The sequence below is a fragment of the Delphinus delphis genome, chromosome 9, assembly GCF_949987515.2.
Source record: "Delphinus delphis chromosome 9, mDelDel1.2, whole genome shotgun sequence".
In the NCBI taxonomy this organism is placed as follows: Eukaryota; Metazoa; Chordata; class Mammalia; order Artiodactyla; family Delphinidae; genus Delphinus; species Delphinus delphis.
The window spans coordinates 32,321,402-32,338,126 of NC_082691.1; the positions used below are offsets into that span (position 1 = coordinate 32,321,402).

General features: G+C 40.6%; 1 protein-coding gene across 1 annotated transcript in view; it reads left to right on the forward strand.

Moving 5' to 3' along the window:
* Nucleotides 1-16,725, forward strand: part of IGF2BP3 (insulin like growth factor 2 mRNA binding protein 3) — a 138,553-nt gene that overhangs the window by 98,606 nt on the left and 23,222 nt on the right. The window contains exons 4-7 of the mRNA XM_060020384.1: nucleotides 2,081-2,132; nucleotides 2,215-2,278; nucleotides 11,922-12,203; nucleotides 16,449-16,583. Coding sequence (XP_059876367.1) covers nucleotides 2,081-2,132; nucleotides 2,215-2,278; nucleotides 11,922-12,203; nucleotides 16,449-16,583 — 533 coding nt within the window. The remainder of the gene's footprint in view (nucleotides 1-2,080; nucleotides 2,133-2,214; nucleotides 2,279-11,921; nucleotides 12,204-16,448; nucleotides 16,584-16,725) is intronic.

Consider the following 16,725-nt stretch of genomic DNA (forward strand, 5'->3'; position numbering starts at 1 on the left):
TCATTAGCATTATTGTAGGTTTAGTCAACATTGTTTATAAATCATGGGTATTTAACTTTTGTACTGTTTTCTCTGTAGTAGTAAAAGTTAATGTAGTGTAAGGTAAGCTACGTGGAGACTAACGTATTTAGTGAACAAATTGCTTTTAGGAAGAATTAAGAATGATGTTTATTTAAATTAACATCTATTAAATTGGCACTTACCCCCTACTTCCTACACGCCTCCTCCACCACCTCTAGCTGCCTCCGTACCCCTGCCCCTCAAGGTACCCAAATTTCGTAAAGCTCTACTATTGGAGTGGCTTTCATTTAAAAGCTAAATTTTAAATGGTAGATGTACCTTTCCTGCTGCTTTAATTATTTAAGTTGGAATGAACACCTTGTTAGAATTTTTTAATTTACACAGAAAACATTTATTGGTATTAAAAATTTTTTTTAGTTTTAAAAATATAAGTAGATTGCTGTTTAAATTTTTTTAAAGGCACTACATGTTGCGTACTATCTATTTGCATGGCATTGTGAAAGGTTTCCTATTTTTTGGCCTTTATAAATTAGGTCTCTTATCAACATTACATGCACGGCAGACTTACGTCTAAAACAGGTGAGCACTGTTACAAAGAGTACTGTTCCTAATAAGCTATACTAGTATTTCCCCCTGAGAATGCTTCACTTTATTTATGAGCTATTTGAATGTCATTTTCTGCCTGTATATTTTAGGTGCTGGGGCTAGTACAGTGAACAAAAACTTCCTGTTCATGCCGAGCATGCATTCTAATGGCTGAGACGGACAAATGAAATTTTATGTAGTCAGTTAAGTGTTCTGAATTAAAAGTAAAAAATTACGCTTTATGGTTTAAGCAGTAGCTGTAAGTTGAGACAAAGATCAGTGTGCTTCTAGACCTCACCCACAGGACATTCCCTGTGTCAAAACTTACCTATGAAAATACTAACCATTCCATTCACAAATAGGTGTTAACCTTATTTAAAATGGAAAAATAAATAAATAAAAAGTTCATCTCCAGACAAACCTTGCTATAGATTTCAATCTGGACTCAGCAGACAAAATAAAAGCCTGAAAGGTACCACTTAAGATAAACATTGCTTTAGAAGAATTTGCTTAAAGTTTAGTAGGAAATTACCATAAAAACTTACTTAGTGAGTTTCTTAATGGTTTACTGTGTCCTGGGGGCCAGAAAACATTCTCAAGGGACTGTCCTTCAAATTTGCAATTAAACTGATGAGTAAATGGTTCACTGTAAATCAATAGAAGTTTATTTTGTTTTACTTTTCAAGAAAAACCTGTTACAGTTCTTGGAAGCGAATGACAGTTGAATTTGGTTTACATGGATGAGATGTATACCTGCAGTTTATACTGTAATAAAATTCAGTTGCTGTTTTAACAGCCTTTCATTAGAATAACATGCATGTGCAATAATGAAGCTGTGGGAAAGATAGTTCCAACTCTACTTTTTCCAACTCAGTGTAGGCTTAGAAGACTAGCACAAACTCACTTCTTTTTATACTTTCTACTGTCCCAAGAATTGATAAACCACTTAGATTAGTCTGTAGTTCAAGACTCCAGGCAGAATATCTTTCTTCATTTTGCTAGCCTGCCTTGAGAGTAGTCTGTTCTGATACATCTGTTCCAGCTGTGAAAGGAAGTTCTTTGAAAAGGAATATCTTAAAGATAAAACTTAACGTGGGCCCTTGTCTTGTGACTTGCTATACAAGGAGGAAGTGTGATGATGTGTTGGTGGTGTGTGTATGGGAATTACATGCTTCTTTGTCCTCCAGCCTCAGGGACCAGCAGCTGTAGCTTTGAATATTTTGCTGAGCCCCTATACTTCTTGGTTAAATCAGCTCGAAGTCAGGGACCTCGGGAGAGGCAGAAGAGAAAAACCCACCGTATGCTCCCTATGGGGCCCTTCCCTCACTTCTGTAGGTCCAAACCCCAGTTATTTTTTGGGGGGGCGGGGGCCTCATTGCCATCACAATTACTTTGTGATTTTAAAACCTAATCCTGCCCTTGTTAATAACGTGGGAAATTGAAAGTTTGTAATTTTCTCTCCCCCTCCTGATAGGTGCTGGATAGTTTACTAGTCCAGTATGGAGTGGTGGAAAGCTGTGAGCAAGGTACATGTCTTCTCAATTGCTTTCAAATTTGTAAAAGGAAGAAAGAAGAAAGAAAACTAACCTATTTTTTTTCTTCCTCTAGTGAACACTGACTCGGAAACTGCAGTCGTTAATGTAACCTATTCCAGTAAGGAGCAAGCTAGACAGTAAGCAGTTTGAAACTTTTAATCTCTGTGTAATAACTAGGTTAAATATAGTACTTATATTTTGGGCTGGTGGGTAGCAGACATAAACTTTATTTTGCAACGTTTGACCTTGCAATTCTTTTTAAGTTTGAATGTCTAATAAGAACCTACATTGGTTAAAGTTTTTATTACATTTTCAGTATATCTTTAATGCCAAGAATATAGTGATACAGTATGAAGCTGAATTGCATCCTGTTTGCAAAAAGCTCTGGGCCTGGATATCATTGCTAAATTACATTAAAGACTTTTTTCCTTGTTATTGGTTATGATAACATACATTGTTGCTGTTTTGCCCAAAGCTGGTAAGTTTATCATGGGTTAAACTAACAACAGTGTTAACTGTTAAGTTTGCTTGTTCGCTGATTTTTCTGATTACTGTTCTCATTTAGGAGTGTGCAGAAGTGGGATTAATGTAATTTGGTGGAAAAAAATATATTCTGATGCAATAGGCAGAGTTTCACAGATCAAAAAAATCTTACCTAGGAAAAGATAATTCTGTAGGCTCGGGAATAATCGAATGAACTGATTGACCACTAGAGAGAGGAAATGAGGATCCCACAAATACTGCTTTTGACTGATCTGCTCAGAACACAAACATGGAGGGATGGCATGCAGGGTACCCAGCAGTGCTGAGTGTCAGCAGACCGTGGAAATTTTGACCACCGCCAGCTAAAGTGCAGGCAGGAACAGACTGTCTGTGCTCTGTGTGGGAAAAGAAGGACCATGCTGGCTGACCCTGAGCCCTAAAGGAGAAAGGCGAAACCAGCAGCAAGAGTGGGAATAGAGCCAGGTTACCAAAGGCAGTACCCACGCATGGAGGGACTATGAAAAGAAAGATGGGGGTGGGAAAGAGATGGAAATTTGCAAAACACGAGTGGAACTTTATTTTTTAAATTGGTAATATTCACATGGTTCAGAATTTTAAAGGTCTAAAGATGTATGTAGTGCAGATCTTCCTCCCGGCGTTGTTCCCCACCTACCTTGTTCCCTTCTGTGTAGATAACCGTATGGAAGAACAGCACGTGTGTGTGTTCTTCCTCCTTTTTACCCAAATGATACCATAACATTTGAGTGTTTTATACACGTAAACGTATCTCTTACAGTTGCATAGAATTTGATTGTATGGATATGGAGTGACTTATTCCCAAATTGGATTTTTAGTTCTCTTGCAGTTATGAACGATGATGTATTGAATCCCTTTTGCAGTCATTTTGCAAGTGTGCGAGTATAGCCGTAGGTTAAATTTCTAGAAGTAGATTTGCTGAGTCAAGATGGATGTGCATTTTAAAAATTTTGTTGGATATTGACGAGTTTAAATTCCCGTCAGCACTGTGCGAGAGTCCATTTCTCCGTAATTCTCCCTAACACAGGGCTTTGTCAAACTTTGCCTATCCAGTGGGTGAGAAGTAGTATCTAATTATGTTAATTTCACTTTTTCTTTCTCAGGAGCAAAAGACTTGAGATTCACTTTTAATATTTTAATATGAGAGTCAATGTATTTTTTTTATTTTTTTAAATTGAAGTATAGTTGATTTACAGTGTTGTACCACCTCTGCTGTACAGCAAAGTGACTCAGTTTTACATATATCTACATTCTTTTTTTAATATTCTTTTCCATTATGGTTTATCCCAGGAGATTGGATATAGTTCCCTGTGCTATACAGTAGGACCTTGTTGTTTATCCATTCTAAATGTAATAGCTTACATCTACCAACCCCAAATTCCCAGTTCATCCCTCTCTCTCCCCCCCACCCCCCTTGGCAACCACAAGTCTGATCTCCACGTCTGTGGAGGCTCTTAATATATCTTAAAATACTCATTTTTTCCTTCTGTTTGTATCGTTCATTTATTTTAAAAATGTTAACAGTTTATGTGAGGACATTATAGAAGTTGTGGTATATGTTGTAAAACAAACTGATTTCTTACAAACTTTATTCTTCAATCATGATATAAGAGGAATAACAAGAAAATTTCACATTTTTTACCCGAAGTAGATTGGGGGTAAAAGTGAGCAGTGAGAACACAGGGGCTTCATTCATTTACATGTGTTAGTCTTTACAAAGACTGTAATAAATATTACTTGGTAGAGCCAACTCTCTGTTAGATGGGAGATGAGGGACAGCATGATAAACCCAAGGATATTTGGAGATTGTCAGAGGCCTGTCCCAGTTGTGTTATTTGACAGTTTATGTGAGGCTAGCTGGGTAGAGGGGAGGTGTCTCATTTAGCAGTTACACAGCTGTACGGGAGAGCGCATGTCGGAGACATACCCACATAGCTTTGCAGATGTTTGGAGTGAGCCTTCATGGGGACTGGCTGACATTTAGCACCCACCACCCCCTGTAAAAATTCCGAAGCATTAAGAGTACAGGCATGGGAAGGGTAGACTGCTAGCCAAGGCAGAATGACTGCTGAAGGTACTCTCAGCATGACAGCAAGCTGAACGTGGAGGCATTTTAATTCTAAAAGCACTTCGCAGTGATTGTTAGAGATCGTCAGGATCCTGTTGATCACGAGGAGGGACGAAAAGACTGTTAGGAGTTTGTAGTTTAGGCAGTTCTATAATCTAAACAAATAAACTGGGCATTTCAGCGAATGAAAAATCATCATGTCCTTCATTCTAGTAGTCAGCCCATTAACATTTATTGAGTACCAGTTATTGACCACAAGTTGCCAGTGAATAAAGGCAAAGTCTCTGTCCTCGAGGACGTGCCTTCCAGGGCTGGAACAGTATTTGGAGAGGGATTACCTGATTTAATTCCTGTCCAAGTTGAGTTTCCTTCTAGGAATACTGGGTTTTCTCCCTCTCAAGAATTCCAAAGATCAAAGAGAATTAGAAAATAAGTGAGTATTCAGAGAAAGTTAATAGATTTAAAGAATGGACAAATCAATTTTGTGTACAATGTTATGAAAACTATTAGTTTTCTAGTAAGTTTTTTAAAAAGATGTGAAGTGCATTATCATCCTTTGAGGAGAACTAATTTTATTTGAGAGGCATTCGATGTAGTGGAGAAAGCATGGACCCTGAGGTCAGGCAGCTCTGACTGTAACCTTGAGCGCTCTGAGCTTCAGTTTTTCAGCTACAAAATGAGGGCTGACAAGAAACGAATATATTCATGCATATATGCTCATATTTATAGACAGTGGTCTTATCACATATAAATTTGATAATTTACAGTAAATAATAATTTACTGTAAATAATAATTCTTGTTCAAACCACTGCTTCTGGGCACCTAAAGAACAGCTAGATTTGGCTGGAGCTGGGGAAGGCTGGTCCATTCAGGCCTTGCTCTGCTGAACCCTGAGAGCCTGTTCTCTGAGCTCCAGCAAGACTGTTGCCTAAACTAACCTGGCATGATTTCTTCTTGCCTTTTCCATTGCAGCCATCCAAAGCTCACTTCTTTAGGTGTTAAGGGCTGAGGTGACATTCTCAGCTGACTTCTTTTTTTCCGTAGCATCTGTTACGTGGGCATCTCTGTAACTGGGATGTGCTTGTGCAGGTGTGAGTTGAGCGTGGAGATTAAGAGGATACATTCCAGAGTCCAATTCCATGGAATGGATTTTCTGTGCCACTTCTCTAGCTGTGACTCTGGTCAAGTTAAACTGTCTTAATTCAACCCTATGTGTAAAATGGGAAGGTGGTAAGAGTTCCTAAGTTAGCAACTATTACACATTTTCCCAACATTTTTCACTGCTGTTGATAACACCCCGTTATTGTACAGGATACTTCATTTCAGATAATGACTGGCCACTGACCCTCAGGAGTTAGGGACCAAGTTCAAAAGCCTCTTTTTAAGCTCTATGAATGACACTTTTAAGAGGCTTCTTCAATAAGGCTATGTCTCTAAGAATTTAACATGGAAATTCCTGCCACCTTGTGGCTAAGAAAAAAATCAAAGGTTAACAGTACCAATATCACTAGGAATGCATGCATTTGCTTTAACTCAAGCCTCAAATTACTAATTTACTAAAATAATACATGAGTAAAAATAATGCAAACTTAAAAAATAAATTATTAAAACCAGGAGTATGGGGCTTCCCTGGTGGTGCAGTGGTTAAGAATCCACCTGCCAATACAGGGGACACGTGTTCGAGCTCTGGTCGAGGAAGATCCCACATGCTGCAGAGCAACTAAGCCCGTGCACCACAACTACTGAGCCTGTGCTCTAGAGCCTGCGAGCCACAACTACTGAAGCCCGCGCGCCTAGAGCCCATGCTCCACAACGAGGGAGACTACCACAATGAGAAGCCCGCGCACCACAATGAAGAGAATCCCCTGCTTGCCGCAATTAAGACCCAACATAGCCAAAAATAAATAAATTTTTAAAAATAGATTAAAAATATGAATTAAAAAAAAGATCAAAGCACTTTATTAAAAAACAAAAAAACAGGAGACTGTACTTAGTATTTCTTGTTCCTGGAAGCAAGAGGGACTTGGGTCTGTGGAATACCTATTCCTTCCATCTTCCAGGGATGCTCAGGTAACAAAGACAGTATTCATTGGAAGATTTGTAATGGGTGACAAAGAACCCTTCAGAATTTGTAGGTATTTAGTTCTATTTTTTTAGGGTTCTTATTTCTTTTCTTTTTTTGTAGTTGGGGCTGTTTATTATCTGAGGAGCTTTTTCTAAAGATTGATTTGGCATTTTATTTTACTTTTTATTTTTTAAAATTGAAGTGTAGTTGATTTAACAGTGCTGTGTTAAGTTCTGCTCTACAGCAAAGTGACTCAGTTTTATATGTATATTCTTTTTTATATTCTTTTCCATTATGGTTTATCCCAGGACATTGAATATAGTTCCCTGTGCTATACAGTAGGACCTTGTTGTCCAGGGGGTTCCTATTTCTGGTGTGTGTTTTTTTGTTGTTGGGGAGTAGGAATATAGTTTATATATTGAAGCTATTATTGCATATCTTTTCATATCAGTTTGAAGATTTGTATTGGGTACACACAGAAGTGTTTGAAACAACTTGGTTGATGGCTAAAGGGAGGATATTTACCCTTAAGCTTTGAAAATTATGTAAATAGAAGATTTATTCTGGAAAAAGAAACAATAGAGCAGGTAGTGAGACAAAGAAATTTGTTGCCCTTTTTGCCATTCAGAGAAATTTGATGAAATTTATGTGAAAATCCACTGTGAAACTTGCCATCAAGTTTGTTAGACTTTGTCCATGCATTACAACTTATAAAATGCTGAAGATCATTCTGTAGAGTTGTGCAGGTTGTCTTTGCATTAACTATATTTATACTGTTAGTAATCTCTATCTGGCATTTCATCCCTACCACAGTCTGTGTAGCTAAGTCCTCTATTGGGCATCTGGGTTGTTTGCAGTTGTTTTTTGCCTTTAGAACTAGTTTAGTAATGAAGTCTTTTGTAGGTAAATATATGGGCTTTGTTCATAATTGTTTCCTTAAGAGGCATCCCTGCAGTGGTATTATCAGGCTTTTGGTAATTATTGCTGAATTGTATGTCTCAGCCTCTTATTCTTGGTACAAGGAGAAAATGGAATGGTATGACTTTTCAATAATGGCTAAGCCTCATTTCATTAGGATCTATGAGACACGCAGCAGTGAGGTCTAGGAATAAGAAAAAGAGATTTTAGACATGGAATTTAGAGTTGAAAGGGACCATAAATCTAGGCTAATGCCAAACAACAAAACGACTTTTCCAGGGTTCCGTGGCTACTTAGTCTTCAAGCTGGGCTAGAATTTGGGTCTCTCTTTCACTGCTCAGCTCTGTATGTGTGTACCATTGGATAAATTTGACCTCTCTGTGTCTCAGTTCTTCTTACTCTCTCCTCCTTGAGATAAACTACTTATACTTTCTCTCAAGGCCCTTTCAGTCCTACACTGTGATCTATTCCAATAAACTTAGCAGTGCAATTAAGAGCTACCAGCTAGCAAAACTACTCACCATCTTCTGAATGACTCTTCAAATTGCATCAGAGCAGATTCAAGTAATGATGAGAAACAGCCTCCTGCGTAATACACATGTGGGATAAACATCCTTGAGTTCTGTTGAGCTGAACGCATATGTTTTGAGTAATTATGATGACAATTGTTGATCACACGTCTTGCATGTACAGTAGGGTTGATGAAAATACTATTAAGGTTTCCCCTGAACTCAGCAGACCACCAAATGGTATAGCTGAATATTAAGCTTTGTGCATAGAAAGGTTATAGCGGTTGACTTAAAATTCAGAAACTTGGAATCTTCAGTCATGAGAAAGTCATTACTTGCAGTTAAGTTACTCCTGTACCTTCAGCTAGCTGTGTCCAAGTTTGGAGCACCGTGGGCTGAGGGGTTGGGAACCCTGCTTCCTTGGCAGTTAGCAGTGGGATATACACAGTGCGTGCCGTCTGCTCTCTGACAGGAGCAGCCTGAGTTTAGAGCCTTTGGGACCCAGACTGCGCACTGGGTCGTGGAGCCCTGTGCTATCTGACCTCCCAAGTGAGAGAATCTTTTCTTTTCCCCTCCAAGAAATCTTTTTAAAGCAGCACAGTGAAGTTTGGAATTACAGTTTATGCCAATTTGAGAGAGTTGTTTCTTGGGACACACATGACCTTATCTGGATAGCCCCAGAATACATAAAAGGATCTGGTGGCTTACATGTTTATCTCTGTTTATTCCCATGGAGAAGGACGTCTGTCTGCCTGCCTCTCTCACTCAAGAAAGAAGCTAATTACTTTTTTTGGTAACATTACTGACTTAATTCTAGAATCAAACTTTACTTACCCTCTTCTGAAGCTGGCAGTACTCAATTTTATAGTGGGAAAGGAAGTCACTATGGACGGTATTGCCTTTTATCCCTGTAGGTGTAGTTGATTCCTACATTGGGCTTGGCTTTCTTTATGTCTCTGAAAGAACCTTCAATGATCTGTTTCTTCTGGGCTTTTAAAAGGTTTAAAGTTGCTTTGAATGGGGAATTCCTTGGTGGTCCAGTGGTTAGAACTCTGTGCTTTCACTGCTGAGGGCACTGGTTCGATCCCTGGCTGGGGAACTAAGACGCCACAAGCGGCCCAGCGTGGGCAAAAAAAAGGTTACTTTGAATGAATATCTAATTGGTTGAAACTTCTGTAATTGCAACTTCCTGTAATAAATATACATCATTGATATTAATAAAATCTCTCAGCTGTTGTCTTCCTTTAGAAATAGCCAAAATATTTTAGGGCCCTTAATCCACATATTCCTTAAGAAAAAAGGGCAGAGGGAAGAAGCAAGGAAAAATGTGTTAACTTAAGGTTCTTGTATCAGGGTATTGGTAAAACAAGTTTTGCTGTGTGCCTGCTATCACCTGTGAAGCTTATGAAAAGAATGCCATCTTTAGCTACTTTTTAAAAATTGAAGTAGTTGATTTACAATGTTGTGTTAACTTCTGCTGTATAGCAAAGTGATTCAGTTATATATACATTAGAAAAGAATGCCCTCTCATACAAAAATCACATGGAAATATCCCAAGATGTATTTGGAAAAAAAGCAAGTCACAAGACTATGTCTATCATGATCTCAGTTACACTTTTAAAGAGGGTACTGAACACGTACACACCTGTGTGAACATATGGAAAGAACTGGTCCATTTGCAGAAGTTATCACAGTTAACAGTTACAGTGGGAAGGGTCTTGGAGGGTTGGTGATGGTGACAGAAATTTCTTGATACTTTGTTTTCCTGTATGATTGGGATCTTTTCTAATAAGAGTTCATTCGTGTGCAAGGCACTGTAGGACAGTGATGGAACAGGGGATTGGAGTGAGAAAGGGCAGAATTCTGGGTCCTAAGAACATTGGTATGCCTTGTCTGGTTGCTTGGGTCTGCCATGCAGTTTCATGGTTTTGGTACCCTTTTTGGTGCTGGGACTATCTCCCCCCGCCACCCTTTCCATCCAAGTCAAAAATGGAAAGATCTCCAGATAAGGAAAGCAGTACGTGAACCAGAAATGATCATTCTGAGCAACTAGACAGAGAGCATTTCATGCCTGTATTTCTGTCCCTGCCTGGATTGAACTCAGGGCCCACTGGAGCACCATCTGAGCAAAGAATCTGAGTAAACCTAGAGAAAGCGTGAGGCCTGTTTAAAAAAAATTTTGTTGTGCACTGGGAGTGTGTATTATTAGGATTATGTCTGTGTATGCTTTTGAAACCTTGGTGATATCGTCTGTCAACTTTTTATTGAGTTTTTCACTTTTAGAATATGTAGGTAAGCTAGAATACAACAGTTTGGATGACTGTTATAAACAAGGTAAGTAAAAGATGCCAGACATGAGAGATTACATGTCTACTCATATATATTTATATAGACATTTAAACAGGCAAAATTAATCTATGGTGTGAGAAGCCTAGGGGAGGGGCAGTGACTGGAAGGAGGTACTGGTTGGTGGGGCTTCTGGGACACTGGTGTGTCTTAGTTCTGCATCTCGATATGCATGTTCACCTTGTGAAAATTCATTGAGATGTATGCTTAAGATTGGGTACTTTTCCATAATAAGGTTCAAAAATGAAAACAAAACAAAACAAAAGTAAAGCTCCTCTCAAAATAGATGAATGGATGCATGGATGGATGGATGGTTAGATAGGTAAGGTAGAAAACAGCTTCATTTGCTTTTTTTGGCTCACTACCACCCCTGTCTCTCTGCCCCAAATCAAATCATAAACTCCACAAGGGCAGGGACTGCTTACTCCCTTGGGGACTGGCTCATAATAGGTATTGAGAATTTATAGTGATTGATTAACCTGAGTATTAAATCCTACCCATCTCCGTTGAGTAGCTTAGAGAATTTTGTCCTTTGATTCTTTTTTTTTTTTCTTTTTTTTTTAAAAATATTTATTTATTTGGCTGCACTGGGTCTTAGTTGCAGCATGTGGGATCTAGTTCCCTGACCAGGAATCAAACCCGGGCCCCCTGCATTGGGAGCGTGGAGTCTTAATCACTGGACCACCAGGGAAGTGTCCCTATCCTTTGATTCTTAAAATATTTAAAATATTTGTATTTAAGAGGTTGAAGTAAGGGAGGTGTATATTCGTTACATCCTTTCCATTCTGATTTGGAAAAACTGGCCAGGATGACGACTGCCCACTCCTCTCTTGCTGTGCCGGTGCTCATAGGCTGTTACTGACCTTATGGGTAATAGCTTAGTCACGAGTGGGGGTTTTTTTGTTTTTCTTTTTTGTTTGTTTGTTGGGTTTTTGTTTGTTCCTTTGTTTTGTTTTGGGGTTTTTTTGGCCACACCGTGCGGCTTGTGGTATCTTAGTTCCCCAACTAGGGATTGAACTCAGCGCTCTCAGCAGTGAGAGCGCTGAGTCCTAACCACTGGACCACCAGGGAATTCCCTAGTCAGGGTTTGACAAAGTGTTTTTACTTTATTGGTAGATGGCAAATATGTTCCCTTTGGAAACTTGTTGGTCTTTCCTATGTGTCCTTCAAAGGAAAAGTGCAGGTCGGCGGGGGAGAAGTGTATGTGTGTTCTGGGTTTGCTGCTTCTTCAGTGGCTTTATTCAGAAGTTTTAGAGCCAGTAATCTTGAGTGGATTAGGTGGGTATTGCTTTGCTGAAGGTTTGTTTTATAGCTCGGTTCCTCTTCCCACCCCCTGCTCCTTGTCAACTTTCAGAGCTTTAGACAAACTGAATGGATTCCAGCTGGAGAACTTCACACTGAAAGTGGCCTACATCCCTGACGAAATGGCTGCCCAGCAGAACCCCTCGCAGCAGCCCCGAGGTCGCCGTGGGTTTGGGCAGAGGGGCTCATCGCGGCAGGGGTCTCCAGGATCCATGTCCAAGCAGAAACCGTGCGACTTGCCTCTACGTCTGCTGGTTCCCACCCAATTCGTTGGAGCCATTATAGGAAAAGAAGGTGCTACCATTCGGAACATTACGAAACAGACCCAGTCTAAGTGAGTATTCCTGAGTGTGTGGGGGCCTTCATGCTTTCCCCTTTGGATCTTAATAACAGAGTGGGTTGTCTTGGTACTTTGTGTCCTTCTGAACGTGGTAATGATCCCTTCTCGTATGGTACTTGGGAACCCAGAAAACCTTTGTGATTTGATACCCTTTTTATTTTTAATAAATAAATAAAATAAATGTATTTATTTATTTATGGCTGCGGTGGGTTGCACGTGGGCTTTCTCTAGTTGCGGCGAGCGGGAGCTACTCTTCGTTGCAGTGCGCGGGCTTCTCGTTGCGGTGGCTTCTCTTGGTGTGGAGCGTGGGCTTCAGTAGTTGTGGCTCGAGGGCTCTAGAGCGCAGGCTCAGTAGTTGTGGCACGTGGGCTTAGTCGCTCTGCGGCATGTGGGATCTTCCTGGACCAGGGATCGAACCCGTGTCCCCTGCATTGGCAGGCAGATTCTTATCCACTGCGCCACCAGGGAATTCCCGTGACTTGATATCTTAGTGTTCATTTCATATAAACCTGGGGCTAAACCTTAATCTCAAAGGGAACTTCACATTTTCACACATGAATGGAAAACAAATGATACTTAATCCACTCCTGATGAGGGAGGCCCTGATAAACAAAAGGGCAGCTTCTAGGTTCTCTGCTCCCCCATCTCCACTCTGACCTTCAGTGATAACTGCCTTCAGTGCTTTTGGAAGTCATTTTCTGGGTCCAATACAGAGATAGTTTTTCAGTCTTGCTTTACTTCAGTGAAGAATCATTCAGCTATGGTCCATAGTTATCCTGTGTTTAAGCCATGTAGTTAGAATGGTTGTTTCTTTAGGATGTTGTTTGATAGTTTTAATTTGCAGATTTTGAGGAATTAGAAGATTCTCCATCAAACCTTGGCGCTAACTTTTTAGGAGTAGAAAGCAGGAGCTATTTGTTTTTATTTACCACTGTAGCCCCAGTGGTGGGCATGTTGCCTTATATGTAGGTGGGTCTCATATTTGTCAAATGAGTGAAATAACTATATGTGAATTATATTTAATGCCCTTAAAATATATCTAAGGTACTTTCTCAATTTTGAAGCTCCAGTGATTATATATTCATTGTTTTGCTTTAGTAACCATCCTGTTTGCTTTAGTAACCATCCTGTTATGCTGTAGTGAAGATTTTGACCCAAAGAAACTTGATAATGAACTCTGTCCTCACCCTTAGTTCTGTAAATTGCTACCAGGCACACCTCTGGGACAGCTGCTGCCATATTTCCTGAAGAACTCTGCGTGTATTAGGGAGAAGAGGCTGTGTGTACAAATCTCTCTTGTGTCATTCTATAGGAAAGGGTAGGGAAATGGCCCCTGGGCCAGCTCCAGAGATGACCGTGGATCATTTTGCTTTTTAAATTTAGTAAGAAAAATTATTATTTTGTGTGGTTCAAGGAGTTAAGCAGAGTCTTCTTCAGAAACTGCGACTAAACCTTGTGCTGTGTATATCTTGCCTATGTGTTTGTTCCAACAGGCTTAAGAGGCTATCCATGTTCATCACAGGCACCATGCCTGCCTTGAGCTGACTGCCTCATTTCTCACGCAGAAACAAACGAACTGTGTCTAGTGGTGGTTGCGTACCCACTCCCCTGTGGAGTGACATCTGGTCCTGCCTTCCCCTGCTTTGAAGCAGGAGTTGCTGGGTGCTGGTTACGTTTGTGCAGACTCAGTGGCTTTGACTTCATAATGTAGAGTGTGGGGGAGACAACTGAACCATAGCCTCATCACTTTTCATCTTAAATTTGCCTGGTTTTAATATTAAAATTTAAGGGCTTCTTGCTTCCCTTGATTCCCCGTTACCTGCAGAAACTAATTATTCAATGGTTTGCCTTCCTTGTCACATGGCAGATTAAAGTTGTTCCTTTTAAAGCTACTCATTTCCTTGTAGGAGGAAAGAGCTTCTGTGATTTAAATTGCACTGTTTGTTTTATTTAAGCAGGAAGATGGAGGATGGAGCGGGAAGGGAAGCAATTTTTGTTGTATCCGATGATTCACTTGCAGCTCTGCCAGCGGATTTAATTAACTCTTGCCATTGAAACTAGTCATTATCAGATCTTCTATTTCTGGAATGGCCTCGCAGGGCTACCCTAATCTGTAAAGCAACATCACGTTCTCTCAGACGATCAGAGTTTAGTAATCCTTAACACAGTGAGCAGATGGAAATAAACCGGGAGGAGGGAGACTAACATGTTACCTACTAGAAGAGAGACAATACTTACAGTGATTGGGGATTGAAACCAGTGACTGGAAAGATGGTTCCTGAGATCAGAACTGTTATCTAAGATACTTTTCTTATTGGTTATTTCTAGATATCCCTTATTTGTTTCACTTCTACATTGCCCTAATTTTTAGTTACAGGTTTTAATTCTGAGATAAATCTTCAGTTTTCAATCAGACATTTAGGAAAATGAAATCCAGGCCTTGATTTTATTGGCAGGGTGAAGTGGTCCTTCTCATGACCACGAGTTACGCAGCTCTTCATCTAGTGTTTGAGTGGCCAGGGGAACTCACCAGTACTTAATTTTCCCTGAACACATTTTTTTTTTTGATAGTTGATTTTCTTTCTTGTACTTTTTAAACAGAAGACTTATTTTTGTATTTAATTCAAAACGTACAAGTATGCACGTTAAAAAAACAAAAACAAAGAGCTAATCTTCATCTAACCCCCAAGGTGACCATTGTTAAGTTGGGGATATGTCTTTACAGGACTCGTTCCTTGTACCTACTAACATGTGTAGCTTTAAATGAGAAATCATACCATGGTATGTATTGCATTTTTTTTCACATAAGATCAAGGACCTCTAACTATGTTGGCACCTGTAATTTAACCACATGGTTTCGAACAGCTGTATAGTATGGATGTAATGTCATTTAACTGTTTGTTCCTGAGAGGTATTTCAAAGATAATTCCAACTTTCTTTCTATTACAAATAGTGCTACAGTGAACGTTCCTGCACTAGTGATTTTCAAGCATTAGTGGTCCCACCCTGCAGACGTTCGGCAATGTCTGGAGACATTTTTGGTTGTCACATGTGGATGAGAGGGGGTGCCACTGGCATCTAGTGGGCAGAGGCCAGGGATGCTGCTGGGCATCCTACAAGGCACAAGACGGCCTCCACCACAAAGCACTAGTCTGATCCGAAAGGTCAATACTGCAAAGGGTGAAAAACACCCGTCTTGGCCCATGTATGAGACTACATCTGTAGGAGGCGTTACGAGAAGTAGGATTCTTAGGTCAAAAGATCGTAAGCGGGGCTTCCCTGGTGGTGCAGTGGTTGAGAGTCCGCCTGCCGATGCAGGGGACACGGGTTCGTGCCCGGGTCTGGGGGGATCCTGCGTGCCGCGGAGCGGCCGGGCCCGTGAGCCATGGCCTCTGAGCCTGCGCGTCCGGAGCCTGTGCTCCGCAACGGGAGAGGCCACAACAGTGAGAGGCCCGCGTACCGCCAAAAAATAAAAAAATCGTAAGCAGCTCAGCTCTGATAGGTCCTGGCGGTTTGCTCTGTACTCTGCACCGAACCAGAAGGGTGGCCATGCCCAGATGCGCATCCTCTTGCCAGCACTTGATTTCATCCATTAACATGCTCTCAGGCCTAGAAGAAAATGACACCTTGTTTTAATGGCCAGTGACATGGAACCTCATTTTGTGTTTATTGGCCATTTGTTTTTCTTTGAAGTGAAATTGCCATCTCTTTGGCTTCCATTCCCATCACTGTTTGTTATGCACTTTACTCTCTCAAGGAGGCAAAATGTAGAAAGAGCCCTGCCAGAGGAAACAGAGGAGCGAAATTCCCACACGTGACGGATCGTGGACATACAGTATCGCATCAGGAGTTCCACCTGGCTTGTGGAATTCCAGCTCCAGTCCTCTTGGCTTGTGTTCCTGTCCCCCTTGGTTTTAGAGCAGAAGAAAGCCTTTTGTTTGAAGCCAGGCTCTCGGATGTGAGATGTTTGACCTGTGGCACCTAAAAGGAAAATTAAGCACATGCAGCTTGGGCAGAATGAAAAGATGCCCCTGCATGAGCAAAGATAGGGGAGTACTCCTGGAGTTAAAATTGGTCTCATCCATGGTGATAGCTTATCAAGACTTGGTGCTTTTGAGGGGAGTGAGTCATCCACTCTTTGCCCGGAAGTGCTGTGACTTCAAAGTTGGTAATTACAGACTCTATTGTGAATACATGCTTACAGCTCTTGTTTTCCTCTCCCTTTGTGCCCACCGGAAGAATTGACGTCCACCGTAAAGAGAATGCAGGTGCCGCTGAGAAGTCAATTACTATCCTCTCTACCCCTGAGGGCACTTCTGCGGCTTGTAAGTCTATTCTGGAGATTATGCATAAAGAAGCTCAAGATATAAAATTGTGAGTAAAGAGGATTACCCCGTGAAGAGGTTGATATTTACACTGTCTTATTTTGGAATTCTGTGACACAGTTCTTGGGAATTGCCAACAAAGAAAGAGAAATAACTGTCCCAGAGAGCAACAGAGGGTTGGCACTATTGAT